Source organism: Microcebus murinus, chromosome 8, assembly GCF_040939455.1.
Source record: "Microcebus murinus isolate Inina chromosome 8, M.murinus_Inina_mat1.0, whole genome shotgun sequence".
Classification (NCBI taxonomy): domain Eukaryota; kingdom Metazoa; phylum Chordata; class Mammalia; order Primates; family Cheirogaleidae; genus Microcebus; species Microcebus murinus.
Window position 1 is genome coordinate 12,324,230 of NC_134111.1, and position 26,415 is coordinate 12,350,644.

General features: G+C 44.7%; 1 protein-coding gene across 1 annotated transcript; it reads right to left on the reverse strand.

The window, feature by feature from the left end:
- Positions 1 to 274: 274 nt before the first annotated feature.
- Positions 275 to 18,123, reverse strand: LOC105877250 (5-hydroxytryptamine receptor 5B). Its single transcript, XM_076005364.1, has 2 exons — positions 17,347 to 18,123; positions 275 to 610 (listed from the first exon to the last, which is right to left on the reverse strand). The coding sequence occupies exons 1-2, from the start codon at positions 18,121 to 18,123 to the stop codon at positions 275 to 277; spliced, it is 1,113 nt and encodes a 370-aa protein (XP_075861479.1).
- Positions 18,124 to 26,415: the final 8,292 nt, after the last annotated feature.

Sequence of the window (26,415 nt, forward strand, 5' to 3'; positions counted from 1 at the left end):
AGAGTTCCTGCTCAGTGGGGAGACTGTGCCGAGATCGAATAGTAATGTCTGCCATGTACACGGGAAGAAGGTAGTCACAAGCGTGCCTCACAGAGGCTGTTTCCTTGAGAGCCTTTGGCACAGCTGCTTCCACAGTCCAGGCCCATAGTATGGCTCTCAAAACATCACCAGTACTCAGCTGTGGAGGGAGGGGTGCTAGAACACTGGTGCGGGAGAGAAATACAAGTGTCCTCCCTCCTCACAGCTCTGCCCTATGTCTTTCCAACCCCTGTGTCTATCTCTGCTTGGTAAAGAGGCTCTTGAAGGCATTGTTGTAGTTCTTGTTGAAAGCTGTGTAAATCAGGGGGTTGAAGAAAGAGTTGGAGTAGCCAAGCCACAGGAATATGCTTTTCCAGATGGGGGGCAGGCTGCAGGCACAGAGGGGGCTGATGAGCTCCGCCAGGAAGAAGGGGGTCCAGCACAGCACAAACACGCCGATCAGAATCCCCACCATCACCGCCGCTCGCTTCTCCTTCTGCTCCCGCCAGGAGTCTCTGCTCGCCTGAAAGGCCACCGTTGTCTGGCAGCGTGCTGTGAACACCATCTCAGCCTCGGGAGCTGCTTCCTTCGCCTTGCAACAAAGAAAATGTGGAATTAAAAAGGAGAACAGAACAACATGGAAAAATAAATTGGAAAAATCAACAACTCTTCTTACATCTGTCAGAGAAGTGAGGTCGCAGAGCTAAATGCTGCTCCAAAAATAGGCAAGAGGGTGAATACAGGGAATCACAGCTTGCCAGAGCAGAAACCCACAGGCAGAAACCCCTGCAGGAACCAGTGCCAGGGTAAGGAAACTTAAACTGTAGGTGACAAATTGCAGAAGGCTCAGTGTGGACAAGTCTGAGAGGTGAAAAATGCAGAGAACTCGGTCATGGGTGCATGGGGTTTAGGGTGGGGATGCACACTTGGGTAAGTTTTATTATTTAATATCTCCAGGAGCTCTACCAGGTCCTCACAGTGACTATTTCAGAAAAATCACCTGCTTTCAGGAAGGGGGAGAGGGAAAAATCCATTTTTAAATACATCAGAGCATTCTGTTCTTAATAAGACCTGCCCTCATGAGAAATTAATTTACCAGAGCCCAACCTGATGGGGTTTTACCAGAGCCCGATCAACCTAATGGAAAGGACACACCCAACTCCAGCCCCCTCTAGCTGACACAGAAAGTGTCGGGCGCTGGGATGCGGCTGCTTGCCACCTCCCCTTCGCTCCGCATCTCCACGGGCCAGTGCTGCTCATTGCCAGTTGGAGGGCACGCTGCTGGGGCTGGGCCCCCCAGCAGAGACCGGAGCCCCACATGCCACTGGAATGCGGCTGGGCCCACGTGCTGCCGCCTAGCTTACAGCTATGCTGCTTGCGTGATCCTGATTGGGTAATTTTTGAATCCCACTGTTTTTGATTGGATGTTAAAGCTTGTTGTTAGCCGGGCGCGGTGGCTCACGCCTGTAATCCTAGCTCTCTGGGAGGCCGAGGCGGGCGGATTGCTCGAGGTCGGGAGTTCGAAACCAGCCTGAGCAAGAGCAAGACCCCGTCTCTACTATAAATAGAAAGAAACTAATTGGCCAACTAATATATATAGAAAAAATTAGCCGGGCATGGTGGCACATGCCTGTAGTCCCAGCTACTTGGGAGGCTGAGACAGAAGGATCGCTTGAGCCCAGGAGTTTGAGGTTGCTGTGAGCTAGGCTGACGCCACGGCACTCACTCCAGCCTAGGCAACAAAGCAAGACTCTGTCTCAAAAAAAAAAAAAAAAAGCTTGTTGTTGATGGGATGTTAAAGCTTGATGTTGATTGGATGTTAAAGCTTGTAGTTGATTGGATGCTTGAGCCCTACCAAGGGTATAAAAGCAGGAGCAAAAAAGGAAGGGGGTGCAGAAGGAGCAGAAGATTAGAAGACAGCAAGGGAGCTGTAACAATAGGTGTGCTGAACCTGCTGTGGAAGAATAAAGACTGTACTCCGACTCTTCATGTGCCGTTAGGTTCTTTCCCCCGGTCAAGAGCTGTAACACTAGCTGTACACATTGCCTCAGCATAGCCATCCTGCCCCACCCAGGGGGAAGGTGGGATTGGGAAGCACTGGTGAAGTTCACCATTTAGGGGCACAGGATCAAAAAGACTGAGACCTAATCACAAGACTACAGAATACTTCTCCTCCCCCAACACCCCACCACTACATTACTGAAGGCCCATTACCACAGCCCCTTTTACCCAGTACATTATGTCCACTCCACCTTTCACCAAAAAATTACAAGGCATACTAAAAAGCAAAAAGCACAGTTTGAAGAGACTGAACAAGCATCAGAACCAGAGTCATATATGGTTGTAACGTGGGAACGATCAGACCAGGAAATTTTTTTTAACTATGATTACTATGCCAAGGGCTTTAACTGAAAAGGCAGGCAATGTGAAAGAATGAATAAATAATGTAAGCAGAGAAATGGAAATTCTAAGAAGGAATAAAAAAAAGCGGGTGTCCCCAACCTATGGTGAGTTATATTGTTGCGGCAGTGTGTATAGCTCTTATTCGTTTGACCGGGGAAAGAACCGAGCAGCACATGAAGAGTCGGAGAACAGTCTTTATTCTTACACAGCAGGCTCAACACACCTAGTGTTACAGCTCTATTCGTGTCTTCCGATGTTCTCTCGATGTTCTCCCCCTTCCTGCCCTTCTGCCCCTGCTTTTATACCCTTGGTAGGGCTCAAGAAGCATCCAATCAACTACAAGCTTTAACATCCAATCAGCAACAGGCTTTAACATCCAATCAACAATAAGCTTTAACATCCAATCAACAACAAGCTTTAACATCCAACCAAAAACAGTGGGATTCAAAAGTTACCCAATCAGGATCACACAAGCAGCATGGCCGGAAACAGGCCTACACGTAGGCGTGGGGCATTCCGGCACGCAGGGTCCCCGCGGCACTCGGGTGTCCAGGGCGGCTGTGAGCCACCGGCCCGGCCCCAGTAGCGTGCCTCTAACCGGCCTCATGCAGCACTGGCCCCCAGAGATGCGGAACCATGGGGAGGTGGCAAGCGGCCGTGTCCCGGCGCCCGACATTTTCCACATCAATATAATTATTTAATTATATATTATAATGTAATGATAGTAGAAATAAAGTACACAATAAATGTAATGTGCTTGAATCATCCCCAGACTATCCTGCCCCTCCCTGATCCATGGAAAAATTGTCTTCCATGAAAACAGTGCCTGGCGCCAAAAAGATTGAGGACCACTGAGATAAAGGAGTATTACCCAAAATACACAAAGAACTTTTAAAACTCAACAACAAGAATTAACAATGTATTTTAAAAATGGGTCAAAAACCTTAACAGACATCTCACCAAAGAAGATATACAGGTGATACATAAGCTTATGAAAAGATGATCTACAGCAGATATCATCAGGAACATGCAAACAACAATGAGATACCACTACATACCTATTAGAATGGCCAAAATCTGGAACACTGGCACCACCAAATACTGGTGAGGATTTGGAACAACAGGAACCCTCATTTATTGCTGGTAGGAATGGAAAATGATACAGCCACTTTGGAAGACTGGTGGTTTTTTACAAAACTAAGCCCCTCTTTAATGAGACAGGCAGTGGGAGCTGCATGTCACCTTTCCCCTTCCGAATAGATAATATGGACCAATTCCACATCCTAATAGAGCACCGTTAAGTCAACAAAGGAAGTCTGAGAGAGAAGACTGTGGCATCTGAAATCACCCCATGAATATTTAGCAGTCCCTTTTTGAGAGAGGAAAATATCATCAGAGCATGAGAGGAAGTGGAAGGTGATTTTGTTCTTGCTTTCCTCCCACTAAGCTCATTAATGGGCACTTTTCCAGCCATTTCTCTGCTGACCTAAATGACCTCCAGGCACTTGAGTTCCTCCATTGTGTAATGAAATTCCAAATCCTCATTAAGCTATTGAAGTAAAGAAATGGATGGGGTAAGTTCAGTTCAAAGAGATCCCAGGGGAAGAGAAACAGAAAAGGAAAGTCTACTGATTAAACAGGTTCATTGAAAACACTGAGCAGGGCCCACCTGCGTTGCATCCAGACGTCTGTTTACTAGAAGCCCCATGTTCACAGCTTTTCAGCCTGAGCCCGGTATAGAGTGTGCAGGGTGATGCCGGTAAGCAATGGAATCTTTCCAGAAACACCTCAAAGAAAATGAGCCAATTGTGGATGATTTTGATTCGCTAGGAGACTGACTTGTTTTGCTTTTTCAGTCCAATATGTATCATCTACTGGGAAACCAAAAGACACAAAGCAGCAGCAGCACCACTCCTGAGAAGCTGCTATGAAACCCACACTGTGCCAAATACTCGCAAGGGATGACTTTAACCTCACAACAAATCCTTAAGGGGTTATTATTATTTTCCCCATTTCACAGTTGGGAAAACACTCAGAGGTTAAATACTTTTGTCCAAAATCACAGTTACTTATTGTTACAGCCGGAAGTCAGACTTGGGTAACTTGAAGCAGAGTCTACACTCCTAACTGCTACATGTCATTTTGCTCCCTTAAGTAAAAGTGACTGATCTGAATGGGTTCCGTGGAACCTGTTTCAAGGACATCATGTTCGGGATACTCTCAGAATGGGCATCTATGGCTCCCTGAGCAATTTCAAGGACTTCTAGCAACCAGTGTGGGGGCGCCTCGATGGCCCTTCGGCGGCGTCTCAGTGGCACAACAAGAAAGGAATTTCCCCCCCTTCGTGTGAAGTAGGGTGAGGCAATTAGCGAACAGCACACATCTGTTTCTACTCATACCTCCAGTTATCTCTTGGGTTGTGAAGAAAGGCAAAAGGGAGGTGGGATGCGCAGGGATCGCGCAGAATTCAAAGAAAATTAATCACTTCAAAGGTCAGCTCATGGCCAGCGCGTAATTAGTTTGTGCCTTGCTAGGGCCCTTTGGGGGGGGGATAAAAGGCACCCCGCAATTCAGGTCGGGGTCCTTGCCTAAGGAGAGCGACCACTGCATTGGGACTCGAAGGCTCGGACCCTGGCTAGCCAGACAATAAACCTCCTCTTGTGTGATTGCATCCTCAATGTCTCTGCTTTTCTGTCCGGTGGGGCTGTGGAAGGTCGGTCCCTAACACCAACTCTGGGGGCATCCCGGAGTCTCCCTCTTTCCTCTTAGATCTTGTCTCCCCTCAGCCCGGGGCCCCCTCTGCACACCTGTCTGTGACCAGTCACGCTCCCGAGGCCTTGAACCCTAGGTTTAGAATCCGCAAATCTGGAAGGCAAGAATATGAATTGTTGAATCCACACAGCCAGCAGCACCTGGCACCTTCTAGTCCTGCTGTGCGAGGAGGGGTTGGACGGTCTTGAATGCTATGACTGAGGCCACTTGAGCAGGGACAGGCAGAACCAAGGTACCTGCCCCGTCTTTGTGGTTCCTTTCTGCCATGCTGAGACGTGACCTAAGTGCTAAGTTTACCTAAATATCTCCATAGAGTCTGGGGCTTTTACCATCCAAAATTAATTAAGGATCAAATCTGCCAGATAGTCAATGCTCAGAAATGTACTGATCGTCTCCTCTGTGTACAAGGACTGTGTACTGGAGTTTCAAATCAAGTCCCAAGTTTAAAAGTTCTGTCTCCTTATTCCCTAAGTTCTCTGATATCAGGGTACGATTCTAAGTTTTCATTCAGAATATTATGTCATGACCAATATTCTAGAAGGGTAGAGACCTTGAGTGTCCTGTCCACTAAAGAATCCCCAGCACCTAGTATAATGGAGGACATATAGTAAACACTTAAATATTCATTGAAGGAAGAAACGTTTGGGGGAGACACTTCTTTTGCAGATCTCTTGCATCCTGCACATTTTGCTAGCAAAGATACTGCCAGCCTTTGTTTTAAACTAGCTTTTCCAGGATGTTTGTTTAGCAAACAGCTTTGGAAGACACAGATAATGTCTCCCAGTGGGAAAGAGGGCAGTCTGGCTTGTAACCCATTATAAAAGATTCAGCCTTCTTTTATAATAAAATAAGAAATAACAATACCTTAATATAAAATAAGAGCAGAGGGCAGGTTTGTCCAACACTAGACAAAAGAGATTTGGGTTTCCTAATCTGAGAATTTCTCTGCTATAATGTAAATCCATCAGCATCATCCATATCCCTCCTGTGGGACCTTGAAGGAAAGGGGAACCTGAAACTCACAGTGTGTAATAAAGTCATTTGATTCCAACTCAAGTCCCTTGTCCTGTGCCAGCATCCAGTCTGCTGCGGCAGACTGACGACTTATAATAGCTTGCAAACAGGGTACAATCTCAGGCCCTTCATAGCTGTTGACATATGTCTAGCACTAGGCTAGGTGGCTCCACACACTGTCACACTCCGCTATAACAACAGCTGTGTAAGAAAGGAACAGGGAAGCTAAGGCTCAGAGCAGGTTAGGGAGTAGCTACAATTCCAAGCTGAGCATCCATTTCTACATCTCCAACCAGGAAGAACCTTGTTTATCCCGTAGGCTTACTGTGAGGATTATAAGGAGACAGTAGTGCAGAACAGCACCTCAGTAAATGACAGCTTCATGTCCCTATCCCTGCCCTCTCCTCTAAAACAACTCCAGCTGCCGCAGAAAGAGCCTACAAATATTTGTAATCCCCTAATGTTGTCAGATAAACATCTTAATAATAATAAGAAATAGGGGGGAAAAACCAGAAAGGAGAATGGTTCCTAACCATTTGTGGAACCTACCTTGCTCTGTGACAAACGTCAGACCTCGACCATGGCAGAACTCTTTACAAAGCTGTGTCAGGCAACCGCACTCATCCTAGAGGCTAATCAAATCCTACAATGTCTGTGGGGAGGACATCGAGAACTTCCCAATTAAGGTTGAAGGCAATCCAGATTATAACTGGGCCGCTCTGTTTCTAACCAGAGTTTGAAGGTCAAGGCTCAGAACACCTGGGGCTTTAGTCTCTCTGCCCAAGGTTTAATGAGATAATCAAGCTAAAAGTCTTATTTCTCCAAGGCACTTTAAAGAGATACCTGACCAAACAAAGCCCCCAACTAAACAGAAACTGTCTAGCTTTTTTGACAATTCAGAATAGGAAATTTTCTCAGCTGCTTTTCTTGTGCAAAAGAAACCAAGCAAATAACTTAAGGAAATTTTCTTGTGAAAGACAAAAGCAGAGCACTGCTAGGCTTGAAAAAAATAAACTTTTCCTTCAGTGTAATTACACACACACAACAGAGCATTGTGTATAGCATTGTCCTAAGCTTTTGGGTATGATCATAATGTAAGATATAATTGCTATAATTCTTATATTTGGAAAACATGGATTATTTTTGGTTGGGCATTAAGTCACCCTGGCATGGCTAAGAACCCACTGGGGTTAATGCTGAGAATGGGAAAATGTAATCAAGGGTGTTAATTAAGGTTAAGTACAGTTGTGTTTTCAGTTCTGATTATCGTCGGATCTAAAATCCTCCTCCCTTACCATTGGATGCTGCTTCTTGGTACAAGGGGAGGATACAGTGAAGAGAGGGGAGGTTTTGTCTTTTGCACATGCACCATCCAGCCTCAGTGTTCTGATATGCCCCCTAGGGGGCCATGGCTCCAGGACTAAGGGCCACCTCTGGCTCAGAGTGTCCTACTTACCACCCACTGTGGGTTGCAGCAAGTGGAGAAGAAGCCGAGCATCCGCCTGCTGGGAAAGGTTGCTGAGAACGGCTTAAGGAAGCACTGCATGCAGACGGGCTGAGCTAGCAGCTACCTACCCTTTCTGGGCAATAAATTCAAAGCTTTCTTTAATTTCCAAGGCATTCTATGACCTATCAAAAAATTAAGAACATGGAGTGTGGGTCTCATTCTTCCACTGAGAAACTTAATCTTCCCCAAAAACTACATGGACATAAGAAGTAGCTTATTGCAAGGTTATATGTGGAAACACATGGTCCCTGTCCTATACTTGTTACAACCCTTTTGTTTCTCTTCTCCGGCATCTCCTCTTCTGTAACAATCCAATAAGAGAGAAAAGAGAAATGAAAATAGAGGTAACGGGGCAGGATGAGCATAATGACTTAGGGGGAACAAGGGAGAAGTTTATGGAGAGGGAAGCCAGGCGTATTTCTGAAGGTGTGGAGGAAGTACTCCTTGGTGCACCCGAATATAATATTTTTGGAAATTCTCAATTAGGTAACAATCTTAAAAGAATCAAACCATAAGCCAGATGTTTTGTTGTCACTGATAGAATTTGGGTCATAACATTTAATTTCTAGAGTTAAAAGCTTGTAGTGTGTCATGGGAATGTGTTTGAGCCAAAAGGTTTTTTTTTGGTTTTTGGTTTTTTTGAGAGTCTCGCTGTTGCCCCAGGTAGAGTGCAGTGGCTTCATTGTAGCTCACAGCAACTTCAAACTCCTGGGATCAGGCAGATCCTTCTGCTTCTGCCTCCTGAGTAGCTGGGACTGTAGGTGCATGCCAAGACACCATCTAATTTTTTCTATTTTTGGTAGAGATGGGGGTCTCACTCTTGCTCAGGTGGGTCTCGAACTCCTGAGCTCAAGCAGTCCTCCTGCCTTGGCCTCCCAGAGTGCTAGGATTATAGGTGTGAGCCACTGTGTGCACAGCCCCATAGTATTTTTAAATAGAATCAGAACAAGGGTAGTGGTTTTCTGCCACCCTCTTCCCATATTTGAGCTAAGGCCAAACCCCCAGCTCTCATCTATAAGCCCACCAGGTGCTTAGTCTTTGGGGTGGTCCAGATGACAGACAAGTAAGCATTGGAAAAGCAACAAAAACATAAAGGGCTTAGACAGGGACCCTCCAAGAAAAGAAAGTTACAGGCCAGTATCCCTGATAAACATAGAAGCACAAATCCTCAAGAAAATACTAGCAAACCAAATTCAACAGCACATTAAAAGGATCATTCGCCATGATCAAGTGGAATTTGTCCCTGGGATGCAAGGATTCATCATATATAATTAACAGAATGAAGAACAAAACCCAGACAATCCTCTCAATAGATGCTGAAAAAGCATTTGGCAAAATTTAACATCCTTTCATGATAAAAACTCTCAATAAATTAGGCATACAAGTAATGTACCTCAACACAGTAAAGACCATATACACCAATCCCACAGCTAACATCATACTTAATGGTGAAAAGTTGAAAGCTTTTCCTCTAATATCAGGAACAAGACAAGAGTGCTTAGTTGCACCATTTCTTTCTAACATAATACTGGAAGTTCTGGAGAGAGCAATTAGGGGAAAAAAGAAAAAGGAAAAAAAAAAAGAGAAAAAGAAAAAAAAGGCATCCAAATAGTAAAAGAAGTAGTAAAATGATCTCTGTTTGCTGATGACTTGATCTTATCAATAGAAAACCTTAAAGACTCCACCAAAACACTGCTAGAACTGATAAACAAATTCAGTAAAGTTGCAGGATAAAAAAATCGTCCTATAAAAATCAGTAGTGTTTCTACACATTAACAATGAACTATCAAAAAAATTAAGAAAACAATCTCATTTCAATAACATAAAAAGTAAAATACTTAGGAATAAATTTAACCAAGAAGGTGAAAGACTTGTACACTGAAAACTATAAAATAGGTGGGCTGCGGTGGCTCACACCTGTACTATAATCCTAGAATTTTGAGAGGCCAAGGTGGGAGGATTGCTTGAGGCCAGGAGTTGAAGACCAACCTGGGCAACATACCAAGATGCCACTTGTACAAAAAAAAAAAAAAAAAAGGAAAAACACCCTGTAAAACATTAATGAAAAAAATTAAAGAATATACAAATAAATAAAAAGATATTCCATGTTCATGGACCAGAAGAATTAATAGTGTTAAAATGTCCATACTACTGAAAGTGATCTACAGATACAAGGGAATCCCTGTTGAAATTTTAATGACATTTTTCACAGAACTAGAAAAAACAATCCAAAAGTTCATATGGAACCACAAAGGACCCCAAATAAATCAATCTTGAGGAAAAAGAAAAAAGCTGGAAACATCATAATGATTTCACAATATACTACGAAAAACTATAGTAATTAAAACAGCATGGCACTGCCATAAAAGCAGACACTTTGACCAATAGAAAAGGATAGAGAGCCCAGAAATAACCCCATGTATCTGTGGTCAAGTGATGTTTGATAAAGGTACCAGAAACACATAGTGGGAAAAGGACAGTCTTTTCAATAAATGAGAATGGGACAACTGGATACTCCCATACAGAAGAATGAAATTAGGCTCTTATTTCACACCATATGCAAAAACCAACTCAAAATAAACTAGTGACTTAAATATAAGACCTGAAACTATAAGACCACTAGAAGAAAATGTAGGGAAAAAACTCCTTACATTGGTTTGGGCAGTGATTTTTTTGGATATGATTTCAAAAGCATCAGCAACAAAAGCAAAAATAGACAAATGGAATTGCATCAAACTAAAAAGCTTCTGCACAGCAAAGGAAACAACAGCATAACCCACAGAATGAGAGAAAATATTTGCAAACCACATATCTGATATTGGATTAATATTCAAAATATATAAGGAACTAAAAAAACTCAATAGCAATTAAAAATTGATTAAAAATGAATAAAGCACTTGAATAGACATTTCTCAAGAGAAGATACACAAATGGCCAACAGGTTTATTGAAAGCATTCCCACTTAGAACTAGAACAAGACAAGGATGCCCACTATACCCACTTCTGTTCAACATAGTGCTGAAAGTCCTCGCTACAGCAATCAGACAAGAGAGCAGAATTAAGGGTGTCCAAATGGGAGCAGAAGAGATCAAACTCTCACTCTTTGCTGATGACATGATATTATACCTAGAAAACCCCAAGGATCCAACCAAGAGACTCCTTGATATGATAAATGAATTTGGTAAAGTCTCAGGATACAAAATCAATACACAGAAATCAGAGGCATTCATATGCGCCAACAACAGTATAAGTGAGAACCAAATCAAAGACTCAATTCTCTTCAAAATAGCAACAAAGAAAATAAAGTACCTTGGAATATATTTAACTAAGGAGGTAAAAGACCTCTACAGGGAGAACTATGAAACACTGAAGAAGGAAATAGCAGAGGACATAAACAGATGGAAGAATATACCATGCTCATGGGTCGGCAGAATCAACATTGTTAAAATGTCTATACTACCCAAAGTGACCTACAGAGTCAATGCAATTCCTATCAAAATACCATCATCATTTTTCACAGATACAGAAAAAATAATTTTACACTTCGTATGGAACCAGAGAAGACCCCGTATAGCAAAATCAATCCTAGGCAATAGAAACAAAATAGGAGGTATCAATTTACCAGACTTCAAACTATACTACAAGGCTATAGTCATTAAAACATATTTTTACTGGCACAAGAACAGGGACATTGACCAGTGGAACAGAACAGAGAACGCAGATATAAAGCCATCCTCATATAGCCAACTAATCTTTGACAAAGCACACAAAAACATACACTGGGGAAAAGAATCCTTATTAAATAAATGATGCTGGGAAAACTGGATAGCCACATTTAGAAGACTGAAACAAGACCCATACCTTTCACCTCTCACAGAAATCAACTCACACTGGGTAACAGACTTGAACCTTAGGTGTAAAACTATTAGAATTCTAGAGGAAAATGTTGGAAATACTCCTCTAGACATTGGCCTAGGCAAAGAATTTATGAAGAAGACTTCAAAGGCAATCACAACAGCAACAAAAATAAACAAATGGGATCTGATCAAATTAAAAAGCTTCTGCACAGCCAAAGAAACAGTCAAGAGAGCAAACAGACAACCCACAAAATGGGAGAAAATTTTTACAAGCTACACATCTGATAAAGGGCTGATCACTAGAATCTATTTAGAACTCAGGAAAGTCAGCAAGAAAAAAATCAAACAACCCTATCAAAAAATGGGCAAAGGACATGAACACTCAAAAGAAGACAGAATAATGGCCAACAAACATGAAAAAATGTTCAACATCTCTAATCATCAGGGAAATGCAAATCAAAACCACACTGAGATATCACTTAACTCCAGTGAGAATGGCCTTTATCAAAAAGTCCCCAAACAACAAATGCTGGCGTGGATGCGGAGAGAGAGAAACACTCCTACACTGCTGGTGGGACTGCAAACTATTTCAACCTCTGTGGAAAGCAATATGGAGATACCACAAAGCGATACCAGTAGATCTACCATTTGATCCAACAATTCCACTACTGGGCATCTATCCAAAAGATCAAAAGTCACTTTATGAAAAAGACACATGCACTCGAATGTTTATAGCAGCACAATTCACAATTGCAAAGTTGTAGAAACAACCCAAGTGCCCATCAGTACATGAGTGGATTAATAAAATGTGGTATATGTATACCATGGAGTACTATTCAGCATTAAGAAACAACGGTGATATAGCACCTCTTGTATTTTCCTGGATAGAGCTGGAACCCATAATACTAAGTGAAGTATCCCAGGAATGGAAAAACAAGCACCACATGTACTCACCAGCAAATTGGTATTAACAGATCAACACCTAAATGGTCATATAGAAATAACATTTATTGGGTGTTGGGCAGGTGGGAGGGGTGAGGAGGGGATGAGTATATACAAACATAATGAGTGAGATGTGCAACATTTGGGGGATGGTCATGCTTGAAGTTCTGACTCGAGGGGGGAGGGGAGGCATGGGCAATATACGTAACCTTAACATTTGTACCCCCATAATATGCTGAAATAAGAAAAAAGACTTTATTGCATTTATAATTATATAATTGTAGTCTACTAAAATTAATCCCTTGAGAGCAGGAACTTGCTTATTTATTCTTTAAAACCTCAGAGGCTACCCTATTGCCTGATATATAGGAGGTCATTAACTCAATCAAGTAATTTTGAACACTATGTTCAACATGTCCAAGAGTTAACTGACTCTTCTCCCAAGGGAGAGCCTAATTCCTCTTCACTCTAGTGTGCATCGGACTTAGTGACTCACTTCTAATAAACAGAATGTAAAAGTGATCATAAGTGACTTCCAAAACTAGGTCATAAAATGCATTGCAGTTTCTTCCTTGTTTCACTCTCTAGGATGGCTTGCTCTGGGAAAGCCAGCCGACATGTTGTGATGACACTCAAGCAGTCCTGCGGCAGTGTCCTCTTGGCAAGGAACTGAAGCCTTCTGTCAACAGGCATGTAAGTGCGCCATCTTGGAAGTAAGTCTCCAGCCCCCGGCAAGCCTTCGAATGACTGCAGCCCCATGCAACCTCTTGACTACAAACACAGAGACCTATGCCAGAACTACCCAGCTAAGCCATTCCCAATTCCTGACCCACAAAAACTGAGCATTAATACATGTTTGTGCTTTTAAGCCACTAAGCTTTGCGATAATTTGTTACAGGGGCAATAATTAACTAATCCATCTATGATAGTAAGGAACATCAATAAGAGAAATAAAATGATTTATTATTATTTATAAGACTAACAAAAATAACAAAACTAACACAGCAACTATCATTTATGGTTTACTCTTTTAGGTACTCTACCTATGCTATTATTTTATTTATTCTTCATAAGAAAATTATGAGACAGATGGTAATATTTTCATTTTACATATGGGGAAATACAGACTTAGATTAAGTCACTAATGTGACTAAAGTGCTGATAAGTGGCACAAAAAAAATTGAAACTCAGATCTCCTTGTTTCCAAATCCCATGCTCTTAAGCACTGTGCACGTTATCTCCTCATATATGTTTATTGGTTGAGAAAGAATGAAAAGTAGCAATCAAAGCTATATTATAACTTTCTTAAACCCTTGACATCTTTGCCTCCTTAGGCTCCTTCCTCCATTAAAAATATTTAAAATTATTTAAATATAATTTGAAATTATATTAATACAAAGACTATGAAGGCTAAATTATTATTATTTATTATATTCATTTTTCCTCTAATTTTAAAAGAAATTAAAATGAAAACATTTCCACTGGTCCCTAAAAGAGTTGTGGCTTTAGCTAGTGTGCCTGACAGATAAGTAGGCGCTAGCATCAACTGTACAGAGAAATCAAATAAGCAATTGAAGAGAAAAAGAAATTTGATGTCACATTTTAAAAGCCAAAGATATCATCTCTAATGACTGTGCTTTCTTCTTTTCCAACCAGTAAAGGATACATACAGGGCAGTAGGAAGTAATCATAACCCACAGGGTTTGCTTTAGGGAGGGGAGGGATTATAATGTGTACGTGAGTGCTCAGTATCTCAGTATACAAGGTTGAAAGAAAGGATGCCAGGGCAGGAATTGAACCTGTTCCCGGAGGGAGGTTGGCAGGGCCTCTGTGCTCAACTGTGTTCAGCTCTCCCAGAGAGTTCACATGAGTAGTTCTGAGATCTCGCTCCCTGGGACCCACCTTGACTGGGCTATGACTGCCTCAGTCATCATCTCTCTGAAGGAGAGATGCCTGTGAGCAGAGGGACAGTTCTCAGAAGTCAAGTCCCTGGAGACAGCATGGAGTAGTGGAAAAGTAACAAAAACGTAACAAAAAGAGTTTAGATCTGGTACAAATTTCAGTTTCTCTACTATATAACTGTGTGATTTGGGGTGAAATATCTTTGTGGTGCCTTAGTTTTCTCCTCTGCAAAATGAGGGCTTTGTGGCAAAGACAGTTAGTGCTCAACAAATAGCCATATGCTCCTCTCAAATTCACAGCCAATGGCTGGCTAATGGGCCGTGTACAGAAGTGACATGTGTCCACTCCCAGGCGAGGCAGTTGAAAGCAGGTGTACCTCCATGTATCTCTTCTCCTTCCACAGCAACTTTGGAAGCTACATGTTCAAGACAGAATAATGAAAAAATGACAAGTGGCCTAAATCCTTGAGTGACCGTCTGGAGGAGACCTATGCAAGTGGTCTGCCAGACCCCATTGAACTTTAGGCGAGAGTAAAATAAACTTCTATTGGGTCGGGGTTACATGTTATTGCAGCATGCCTGAGCTTATTCTGACTAACAGAGGCTGTAAATGCCAACTTTGCTGAATTGTGAGGATAAAATAGGAGGCTAATGTAAAGTATCAAAAACAGTGCCTGGAAGACAAAATTCACTCAGCAAGCATTTTTTTTTCCTTCTCTACTTTCAAAAACTGTGTTTTTCTCCAAAGGATTAATCTCACTGACCAAGAGCTGTTGCAGACTCCTTTGTGATAATAATTTAGTGTTGGGACCCTTGACACAGAATTCTGAGAAAGAAGGAGGTTGTACACAGTCTCACCAACAGAGGCCGTCCAGCCTCATAAGGGCTCCTACCCACCACAGAACTCAGTACAGGCACTTTGCAGGCCCTACACTCAACTCAGTTCCCTTGCAGCGTAGAAAAACCCAGATGGAGTCTAAGTAGAGTGATAGTTTTGCTGGCATATTTTAAATGTCTGTTTGGCTGTGTTGTGGCCAGAAGGCTTACCAATGCTGACTTGGGAACATTACCCAGGATTTTGACTGAGGGCTTGCTGGAGCCCAAAGAAGCAGGACGCTCTTGAACACTGTCCCAACTACAATCTCAGCATTTGTGATTCAAGCCTCTCAGACATGACTTAGACGTGTGTTAGGGAAGTTGAGGCCCAAAGTGGGGAAGGGCTTGCTCCAGGTCATTCTGCTTGCAAGTGGCTAAATACCAACACTGACCCTGTCTCGCAGAGCTCTTTCCACCCACTGATAGCCACCCTGGATTGGCCAGCCTCCCATCCACTCCCCTCTTCCTGATGTCACCTGACTGAGTGGGGGTTGTCAAAAATGAACACTAAAATCAGGCTTGGCAAGCCTTTCCAGCATCCATTTCACCATGATTTCTCTGGGTGCACATTGGATTGATGTAGCTATTAAAAGTCAGCCCTACCTCAGTAATCAGACAGAAAAGCTATAATCACCCCAGGCATTTCCAAGGGACCTTTCAAAGACCATCATTAATTCCGAATAAATCTCTCCCTTACCAACACTTTCCAATTATAGTCTTGACATTCCTATTTTATGCTACAAAATGCCTCTGCCATTTAATGAAAAAGAAAAAAAAAAGCTTACTTTTTAAAGCACATGTATTTGGTAGTCTAAGTATCTGAGCTAATTTTCTAAAATTAAAACAAAACCGACAACAAAAAACTTGTGGTGTCTCTTTTTTCTCCCTATACACCCCCTTCCCTCATCCATATATTCTATTTGGAAGGGAACAATAAATCTCCTTACTCTGTAGGACTGGGAGCTTGTTACTTGACATACCTGAGACCCTCAAAAGAGAAAGTTGGGATTTCTAGGCTGGGGAGGTTGCTGAGCACCTATTAGGCCCTGGCCCAAAGGCAGAAAGGTCCACACAGAATAATAACTACGGTGAGAGAAGATCTGCCCATTGCAGTTGCCTTCAGCTCACTGCACTCCACCCCTCACAGCGTGCAGGCAACGCCCTGTTGCTCTGCCAGCTCTGCCACCCACCGTGTGCCAGGCCCTGTGTTAGGTGCCTTACCTTCTTCATCTCATGTAATCCTCACCAAGAGCCCTATGAAGCAGGAATTAATGTTGTTTAAAGATGAAAAAACGAGGCCCACAACAATTAAGCAACTTCCCTCATTTCCCAAGCTTGGATTTGAACCCATGATTCTATCGCTTTCCTAAATCCCTAGAGGATAATGCTGGGGTTGGGATAATGAAAAGAAAGTGAGGCTTGGATTATTTTATCTTCACTCCCCCTCACCCCCTTGGCAGGGAGCTGGCCGATAATGCTGGGATGCTGGGAATCGTTTCTGGACTGCACAGAATGAACTGGGGACTGGTGGAGACAGAAAGTAAGAGGTGAATGGCCACAGGAATTTCTGCAAGGTGAATCCCAACCCACTGAAGTCCTTGAAGGCCTAGTTGGGACCAGGAAGTTGGCGCCTCCAGGACTCACGTGGACACAAGCACACCAAGGGGAAAGCAAGAGAGAGAGAGAGCAGCCAACAAGACGTGCCCTCAGCACTACGGAGCGCAGCTGCACCTGCAGGCCTCTCCGGCCTCATGGCGAGGTGGTGTCAGATCCGGCTCGAGCCCTAGTGTGCGGGTGGTGGAACCCCTTCCCGGCTGCGCAGCAGGTGCGCAGGCGGTAAACCCTTCCCATGTGCGCCAAGTGCACGGGAGATGAACACCCTCGCAGTGCCTTTCAGGAAAAAGGGCTGCAAACTCCCGCGCTCCGGGTGCGCAGGTGGCCGACCTTTTCGCGCGCCCCCGGTGCGCAAGCTTCCGCCCACTCCCTCTTTCGCCAAGCTTCCTCCTCCCGCAGCGCCCTCCTTCCCAGACGCCCGGCTCCGCAGCGGGTCCCTCACCTGCACGGTGGCTGGCAACGGCTGCACAGCCCCCTGGCGGCGGCCGCAGCGAAGCCTGGCCGCCTTGTATATCTTCCAGTAGACGAACAGCACCACGCCGAGCGGCAGGTAGAAGGCACCGCAGGTGGAGACGACGGCGTAGGAAGGTTCCTGGCTCACTTGGCAGCGCTGGAGCCGGGGGTCGTACGCCTCGCCCCAGCCGAAGAGCAGCGGCGCGAGGGCGATGAGCGCCGACAGCGCCCAGGTGAGCGCGATCATGAGCGCCGAGGCGCGGCGGCGGGTGCGCAGCGTGTAGTGCAGGTGGCGCGTGATGGACCAGTAGCGGTCCAGGGCGATGGCCGCCACGTTCCAGATGCTGGCCGTGCAGCACAGCACGTCGAAAGAGATCCACACGTGGCACAGGCTGCGGCCCAGCCGCCAACGTCGCCCGGCTGACAGCTCGCTCACCAGGCTCAGTGGCATGACCAGCGCTGCCACTAGCGCGTCCGACACGGCCGTCGAGGCCACCAGGTTGTGCGGCACGCGATGGAAGGCGCGGACGCGCAGGATGGTGACCAGAACCAGCAGGTTCCACAGGAAAGTGGCCATGATCAGCATCACCAGCAGTGTCACCACCAGCACCGCGAAGGCAGAGAACCGCGGCTCCCGGCCGGGCAGGACGGCACCACCCGGGGTAGACACGACGACCCCGCCCGGGCTTGGGCTGCTGCTGCGGGTCTCAGGTCCCAGGGCAAGGGCAACGCCGGCGGTGGCCACCGACAGGTTAGCGGCTTCCATGGAGCAGGGGCTCTCCGGCAGGGGACGCACAGTCGTCCAGGAGCTCGGCGTGGGCTGGGCGGGTGGGGCGCGGGCAAGGGTACTGCTCGCGCAGGGAGGCGCGGAGAGGGGTCCAGGTCGTCCTACCCTGGCTCTCCTTTCGGCCGCAGCCCGCCTTTGGCGCTTCTGCCTGGAGCCCTTGTGGACCCTGTTTTCCAGTAGAGGGAAAAGGTAAAGTAGGAGCGGAGGAGCTCAGTCCTGCTCCGCTTGGCCCGTCAGGCGGTCCCGGGTGCGACCAGCTGTCGAGGGCTGGGAAGCCCGGAGCGCCGCCGAGTGTCCGCGCGCAGGGGCGGGCTGGGAGGCTGCGGGAGCCCCGCTGCTCCTGGAGTGGGCCGCGGTGGGCGGAAGCGGGGGCGGTCTGGAGAAGCCACCAATGGGAGACGGGCCCTCAACACTGTCCCCGCTGGTCCCCCGCCTCGGCTAAGCAGAGAGAAGCCGAACCGCGATAGTCTGGGGGAAGGCTTGCAATCGCGTGGGAATCCCGCTGCTGCCGTCTCCGCGGTTCCTCGGATCCGCCGGATGGAGCGATCAGACGCTGGGAAACGGAGGGTCCAGCCCTGCTCCGGCCGAGGGGTTCTGGTTTCCTGGAACTGCGATTGTATCTGGACCTGAAATAGGAGACCCAGGTATATTGGGGTGTATGACATAGAAAGCTCCTAAACCCAGCCCCATCTGCAGCTTCGTTTGCAAACGTTTGGTGGAGCCTTGAGAAGTTCGCTGGCCGGCTCTGAGCAGAGAGGACGCGGCTTCTGAGCGCCTTGGCCGAGGCGCGGAAGAGGGACGTTCCCTCATCTTCGCCAGCGCCAACTCCCGGCGCATCTCCAGTCCCGGGACGTCCGCACTCCCCACCCCGTCCCTCCCTTCCGTTTCTAACATTCCTCGGTGTATGCCTTCCAGTGCTTCGCATCCAGGTCCACTCTGGAGTTGCTTTCAGTGAGCCTTGGGCAAAGGTAGAAATCAATCCGAAAAGTGAAACTCCCGAACACCCCTCCGCCCACAGCCCCCGTTGTCAGCCTCTCACACTTTAAAAAAACAGTTCAGTCGTAATTCAATCAGTCTGAAGCTGTGTTCCTATGTTCCTGCAAGTGGAATAGAACACGGAGCCCAAACTGCCCCTTCTGAGCAGGCGCAGGCCGAGCAGGGTGCTCAGATGGGGCTGGGCTGCCCTGCACCTGCAGAGTGAGCGCCCAAGAAGGAAGACTTTTTCTGGAAAGGCCACCTAGATGGCAGCAGGTGGAGGGCTTCTCCCAGAAGTCGCACCCCTGGCACCTGGGGCAATCTTGTCCTGCAGGAGGCACAGACGCTCCAAGAATGCCCTTCTTTATACTCTCCTGTCCTCGTCCATTCACAAGTAGGCACTTTCTGCTTTCTTAGCACCGTGCATGCTACTTCTTGCTTACACAGACTTGATGGCGCACAAAAAGCAACATGCAAAGGGTCCAAGGGCAAATATTAGTACCTGCACTTAGGGGCATAAGTGTCAAGTCGTTGACAAAAATATAGGAGATGGTGGGCTGTTCAGGGATCACAGAGCTGGGGGAGTTGTGGTGAGGAAAGGCTTCCGGGGGAAGAGGCGGCTGAAATTTTACTGAAGAGTAAGGGAGGAATTTAGACACGGGACACGATGAGTGGAGGGCTGGACCTCAAAGCAGGCTGGCTGGTGGGAGTGTGAATGGCCGTGGTGGAAGCTGGCAGGAGATGAAATGCAGGATGCAAACAAATGCCAAGGAGCAGGGTTTGGACTTGATCGTGGAGGAAGCTGGATTTTGGAAGTGTGGGAAAATTAACCCGATGAGAATTATTTACAAGGAAATGAAGATTAGCCTTTGAAAATATCTTCACAATAATATTCTCCCCACTTTATTGAACATTTTAACAAGCATGAAGAATATTAAAAATGTAAAAACATTTATATTGCATTAGCCAGCTACATGGCATGCTTTTATTCTCAGTCTTTGTTCCTATCCACATACATTTTTTATGTGTAAAATCAATTTTTTATTTTGCAGATCTCTCAACATTTTTCATGTTATTATATATTCTCTTCACAGTTACACTTTTCTATATTGTACCATTTATCAGTTGGGAGAGTCTGAGCAACTTAAGCTTTCTGAGACTCACTTTCCTTATCTTAAAAATGGGGATAATTATACCTGTCATGAGATCATTATAAAGTGAGATAAAGCCAGTAGCACAGGCTTAAGTGTTCAATAAATGATGACTTTTCCTGCTCTTTTTAACTTCCAGTCTAAACTTTAGGTTCAGTTCCCTTATGATCTTTGACAGAGATTATGCTTTTATGTTGTTTTAATCTCTCTAATATTTATAACAACAAAACACTTTCACATACTTTATTTCAGTTGCTCTTACTCACAACCTTCTTAGGCATCATTCCCATTTGCAAATGAAGAAATGGAGAAGAGAGATTTGTTAAGTTGCTGCTGTGGACTGAATTGTGTTCACCCCAAATCCATGTGTTGATGTCCTAACCCCCAATGCAACTATATTTAGGGATAGGGCCTGTAAAAAGGTAATAAGGTTAAATGAGGTCATAAGTGTGGGGCCCTAATTCGATAGGATTAATGTCCTTATGAGAAGAGACACCAGAGACCTCACTCTGTCTTTCGTTATCATATGAAAATGCAGCAAAAAGGATTTTGCCCACAAGCCAGGAGGAGGGTCCTCACCAAAAACTGAATCTTCCAGCACTTTGAGACTGACAGCTGGGACTCAGCTCTCTGACCCCTAATTCCCAATTTGTCCAGGCTGCCCTGTCTACACTGGACTGGGAATTCAGTCTGATTATTTTCATTTCGTTCTTTTATGTAATAGTTTTATATAAAGTCCACATGCTCTTCGTTTCAGAAAACTATATTGTGTCTCAATTTCAAATCATCTTGGGTTTCTCTATATTCCTCTCTGACTACTCTCCCTCTCTGACTACTCTCCCTCTCTGACTACTCTCCCTCTGCCAACTGCTCCAGCCACACTGGCCTCTTGGTTCCCTGAACGTGACAAACACGCTCCTTTCTCAGGCTTCTGCGTGTGCTGTCCCTCTGCCTAGGGTGCTCTTCCCTCAGATGGGTGTGGCTCATGCACCAATGCCATTTGGGTCTCTGCTCCACTATAACCACCACAGACAGGCCTTCCCTGACCACGGATCTATGATCTGTCACTCTATCTAAAGGCGTTCTCTGCCCACCACTGTACTTATTTCTTTTCACAGCTCTTTACAGAAGTGACATTATTATTTAATTCCCTTCCCATTATCTGACTTTCCTACTAAAATGTGAGCTCTTCTTAGGGAGGAAATTTGTTCACTGCAGAATCATTAGCATCTAGTTCTGTGCCAGGCAGAGTTGGTGGCTCAACACATTTCAATAAGTTTGTTGAATGAATGAATGAGGCATTGTTAGAAGAGGTGGTCTATGAGCCCTCAGCATCTCCTGCACCTTCTTGTTGGGTGTGCCAAGAATGCAAGGCCCTGACTTCTTGTCACTCGGGCCATTCCTCAGGGCTGTGTTTGTAGCAAGCAACCTTAAAGGATGAGATCACCTCTCCCCCTGGGCAAAGGGCAGGCTTGCTTCCACTTAGTGTCAAAGTGGTGAATCCCAAGCTGGGTATTTCTGTAACACAGCCCACTGCCATGCAGGCATTCATCATGGGCCCTTTCTGTCACCTTCCTGGGACGTGGGAAACATGGGAGCTAGTGTAAATAAACATGAATCCCTGGCTGTAGCTTTTGCCTAGTGTAATAGAGCTCTTTGTCTCTGATCCTGGAGTCTCATGTTTTCTGCTAGCATCTATGAAACAGGGTAGTTTGTTAGCTTGCATGTAGGGTAAAACCGCAGCTAGGCGTTTGGTTTATAGATTTTTAAAATCACAACTAGCAGAATATTTTTTCCATTTTGGTATTATTTTCTTGATACATTATCTCCTAAATTTAATTACTGAGTTATAATGTAGGAGCAGCATGACTGTTCTTTGTACAGATTCCCAAATTGTAGCCCAGAGAAATTTAATGCATTCATTCTTCTCTTAGCCCTGTCTTTGGAGAAACAAGAAAGAGAAACTGACAGCCTTGTTAAAATAAATTTTATCATTAGGAAAAAATGTTTAATTGGTATATAATGAAGTATTTTAATTGTTTTAATTTGCATTTCTTTAATAGCTAAAAAGGCTGCATTTTTCCATGTTTATAATCTATATATATTTGTGTAGAAGCTGTTCATTCAATTTGCACTAATTTATAATGGAATCCAGGTACTGATTTTATAGATATTTATGAATTTTAATGTATTTAGAGAACACATTTTCATCACTTTGTAGTCACATAAATTTTCTGTTACTCCTTTACATTAAAACAGATTGATTCTTGTCTTCATCAGTGTCTTCAATTTACTCAATAACCATAAATTGCTTTCCTGTTCTCTATTTCTGCTATTAAAGTTTTTTGAATAGATTTAAAACATAATTCTTTGGTCCCCCAGAGTTGTTGAATACAGTAGCCTCCTCACCTGCATGCTGTGTATAATCCTATCCAAGGAAGCTCAGTCCTGGGTACTGAATGCAAGTTATTGTGGTGGTACAAAGGCAGGTATGATGCCATCCTGATCCTGGAGTTCCTTTCATCTACCAGAGAACAAAATCTATTTATCAAATAACCATAATGCAGCAAAATGTGCTAACAGATGCATAGAAGTACCAATAAGAGTTTCTGGCCTTATTGAGGGAGAGATATCACCTCCAGTGAGGAGGAACAGAGAAGGGCTCTTGGGGGAGGCAGTTTTTGACCTGAACCTTCAATATGATGAACATGTTCACTAGCAAGTGTGGGGAGAGGAGCAGAAGTTGCAAACCTGGTAGGAGAGAGATGAGCAAGGGCTTGGAGGCAAAAGAACAACTACAACAAAACAGAAGGAAAACACAAGCAAAGGATAATCAGGAAGTGGCCAACACTAATGAAATGGTAGCTCACTCACTTCAGGCTTGTCAATTCTTGATTTTAATGAAAGCATAAATAGAACATTTTTATCATTTTTTTATTCAGCTGATGCTTTCTCTTTAGTACTTCCATGTATCTCCCACGATTGCCTTTTTTATTGTTATTAAAAAGCATTCATTTGTAATATTATTGCCCTTGTGTGTTCTTCCAGATGATTTTTATTATCAGTTTCTTAGGGTTTATCCCTATTTGTTCATCAAGTCTCAGACCAAGTGTAAGCGCTTTTGAGAAGCTGGTTGTGACCTCTACATCTGCCCCAGCCCCAGCCCTAGTTGGTGGCCCTGCTTTGGCCAGACCCTGAAGCCAGTGCTGGGACAGTGGACAGGCTCCTTGAGGACATGGCTGGGCACTGGGCCTCTTTCAGCCTTCCTGGCCATGCACCCCACTCACTGCCCCCCATCTCTGCCCCAGGGCCTGGCATGGCTCAGTAAACCTGCATGCGTGAATGAATGAACAAGGATAGCTGTGAACCGAACCAAGAACCTGCACACTGAAGATTGAGAATGGTAGAGGGTGTTTAATGATATCAGGGAAGACAGGGTCTAAGCAGGAAGCCAAGTAGAAGAAAAGAAACAGTGGACATATAGGAATAACATTTATTGGGTGTTGGGCAGGCAGGAGGGGGCAGAAGGGGATGAGTATATACAAACATAATGAGTGAGATGTGCAACGTTTGGGGGATGGTCACGCTTGAGGCTCTGACTCGAGGGGGGAGAAGGAGCATGGGCAATATATGTAACCTTAACACTCGCCCCCCCCATAATACGCTAAAAAAAAAGAGCAGGGAGGAAATGTAAAGAGTTTGGATTCTTTTGAAATGTTTGCAGATGTTAGGATGGGGTGGAGACAAACTCCTATGTTGCAGCCCAAACATCTCCTCAGAATGGTCTGATTTATTGGCTCTCAAACTTCAGCTGACATCAGAGTCACCCAGACAGCTGTTCAAACACGGATTTCGGGGCCCAACCCCAAAGAAACGTCTGGGCTGGGGGCCACGAGTTTGCGTTTCCAACAAATACCCAGGGCACCACGGTGCTGCTGATCCAGGGACCACACTTTGAGAAATACCGGTGGAAAGTAGAATTCTCGGCCCTTCTCTATTCGCTTTCGATTTCCCTTTATATAACCTGTTAACCCTCCCTGCATGCCAGACACCATTCTAAGCACTCTGTATAAATTAATGCATGCAATCTGCACAACCACCTTAGGAGATATTTTGTATCGCTTCCATTCTACACATGAAGGAAGAGCAAGAGAAATTAAGTAATACTACCCAAGTCATGTAGCCAGTTGAGCTCTAAAGTCTGTTAACTATAAGAGGAACTTTAAATGCTGTAAAGAAGCCAGACCAGGTCTGTCAGCTCTGGACCTGGGACAAGCCACTTGTCTTTATCTGCCTCAGTGTCTTATAAAATGAAGAGTTAATAGCACGTCTCATAGGGTTTCGGGAAGATTAAATGAATTAATTCACAAGAGTTATTATTATACTTATGACCTGACAGGTACATAATCCTAAGGGGTCTACCCTCCTAACATAAATTCCATGAGGCCAAGAAGTTGTCCTGTTGGTTGCTGGGACCCCCAAAACTAAAATTCTGGCACACACTAGACCCTCCATAAATACATCTTGTGTTGTCTTTTGCCAGGCAACCTTTTCTTTTTAAATCAAGATTATCAATACTTCTGAGATTCAGCTTTGATTATATTTGCATATGAACATTTAAAGACCTTTACTACCTCTACCTGGATCAAGGCTTCTTGACCTCAGTACTCTTGACATTTGGGGCTGGATAATTCTTTGTTAGAAAGGGACAGTGGGGGGCGGAGGGAGCTGTCCTGTGCATTGTAGACATTTAGCAGCATCTTTGGCCTCTAAACACTAGATGCCAGTATCTACCTCCTAATTGTGACAACCAAAAATGTCTCCAGACATGCCCATTGTCCCCTGGGGGCAGAATTGCCCTGTTGAGAACCACTGATCTGGGTAATTCAGAAGTCTCCATCTGGCAGGTCCCCTCCCAAATGTCCTGCAGGAAGTCTTAGTCCTACCAGGCTCCCCTCCCGTGGTCTCCCAGAGAAGGAGCAGCATTGACATGGTTCCTTGCCTTAGTTCCCCTCGTGATAACCAATGTTCTTTACAAGGAACCACACAGAAAAAAACCACTGGGTGTTGGATATGGTTGTTCCAAATCACCATGTTGCAAGAATTAACCACTGTCCCCAAAACAAGGGTCCCTGAGGATCTCTCTCCACCCTGGAGTTTGAGCCTTAATCCCTTAATCCTCACATCCCAGCCCATTTCCAAGGTGTTGGCACCTGAAATGTCTACTCCCATCAGAAACAAAGGATCCTCCTAAGGCCTCTCCTTAGGTCCCTCCCTCACCTGATAATACCAAACCCCCAAAGAGGTACATTTCCTGAGGTCAGAGTTATTCAGTCTGCCATGGAATATGGTATGAAGTTTTAAAAAGAAAGCATGAGATGAAGACCACATCCTTCTGCTCTCATCATAGCTTTGTTCTACTCCTAACCACAGATGGTGAAGTTCTTGAACAAGAGTGCTGGTGCACTACACGCGCGCGCGCACACACACACACACACACACACACACACACTCACGCATGCGCACACACACACCCCTCAAGAACAAACAACAATTTTTTAGTGATAGGACAGTCTAAGTCCAAATTTACAGAATTTTCCCCTCTAAATGGAACATGATGAACAGATATATAATGAAACACTCTTTTAGGGGACCGAGCAGACCAGGTCCCCTCCTTGTTGTTGCCAAATCCCTCTGTTCCAGAAAGGATTGCTGCTTTACCTTGGCATAGCCAAAAGGTTCAGGCAAAGGAAATGCTTGTCATCAAAAGTGAAATTCCGACCTCTACCCCCTCCAGAAAAAACAAAGAGCTGAGTTCAACTTTAGCTGTCTCTCTTCCTCACCCACTGCTTGTCTCCGTCAAGGTTTAGAAAATGATATGGGGGCTGGGGGGAGAAAACCAAAATTATATCCACACAAAAACTTACACATGGTTGTTTATAGCAGCTTTATTCATAATTGCCAAAAACTTGAAAGCAACTAAGATAAAAAAATTATGTATCTAGTCTCAGCCAGGTACTCCATTGTATCTGTAGTTGGAGATAAACGGATTTTATATCCTCTGCACATTAACATGTGCAGTGTAATCTGCCTTTACAAAACTATATTAAACACATTCCTTCGATTATGGTTTACGTTGTAATTT

Excerpts from the sequence above, each read along its gene's own strand:
- LOC105877250 (XM_076005364.1), bottom strand. The coding sequence starts at position 18,123 with ATGGAAGCCGCTAACCTGTCGGTGGCCACCGCCGGCGTTGCCCTTGCC. Across the intron at positions 611-17,346 it reads CGTTGCCAGCCACCGTGCAG|GCGAAGGAAGCAGCTCCCGA; the intron begins GTGAGGGACCCG and ends CTTTGTTGCAAG.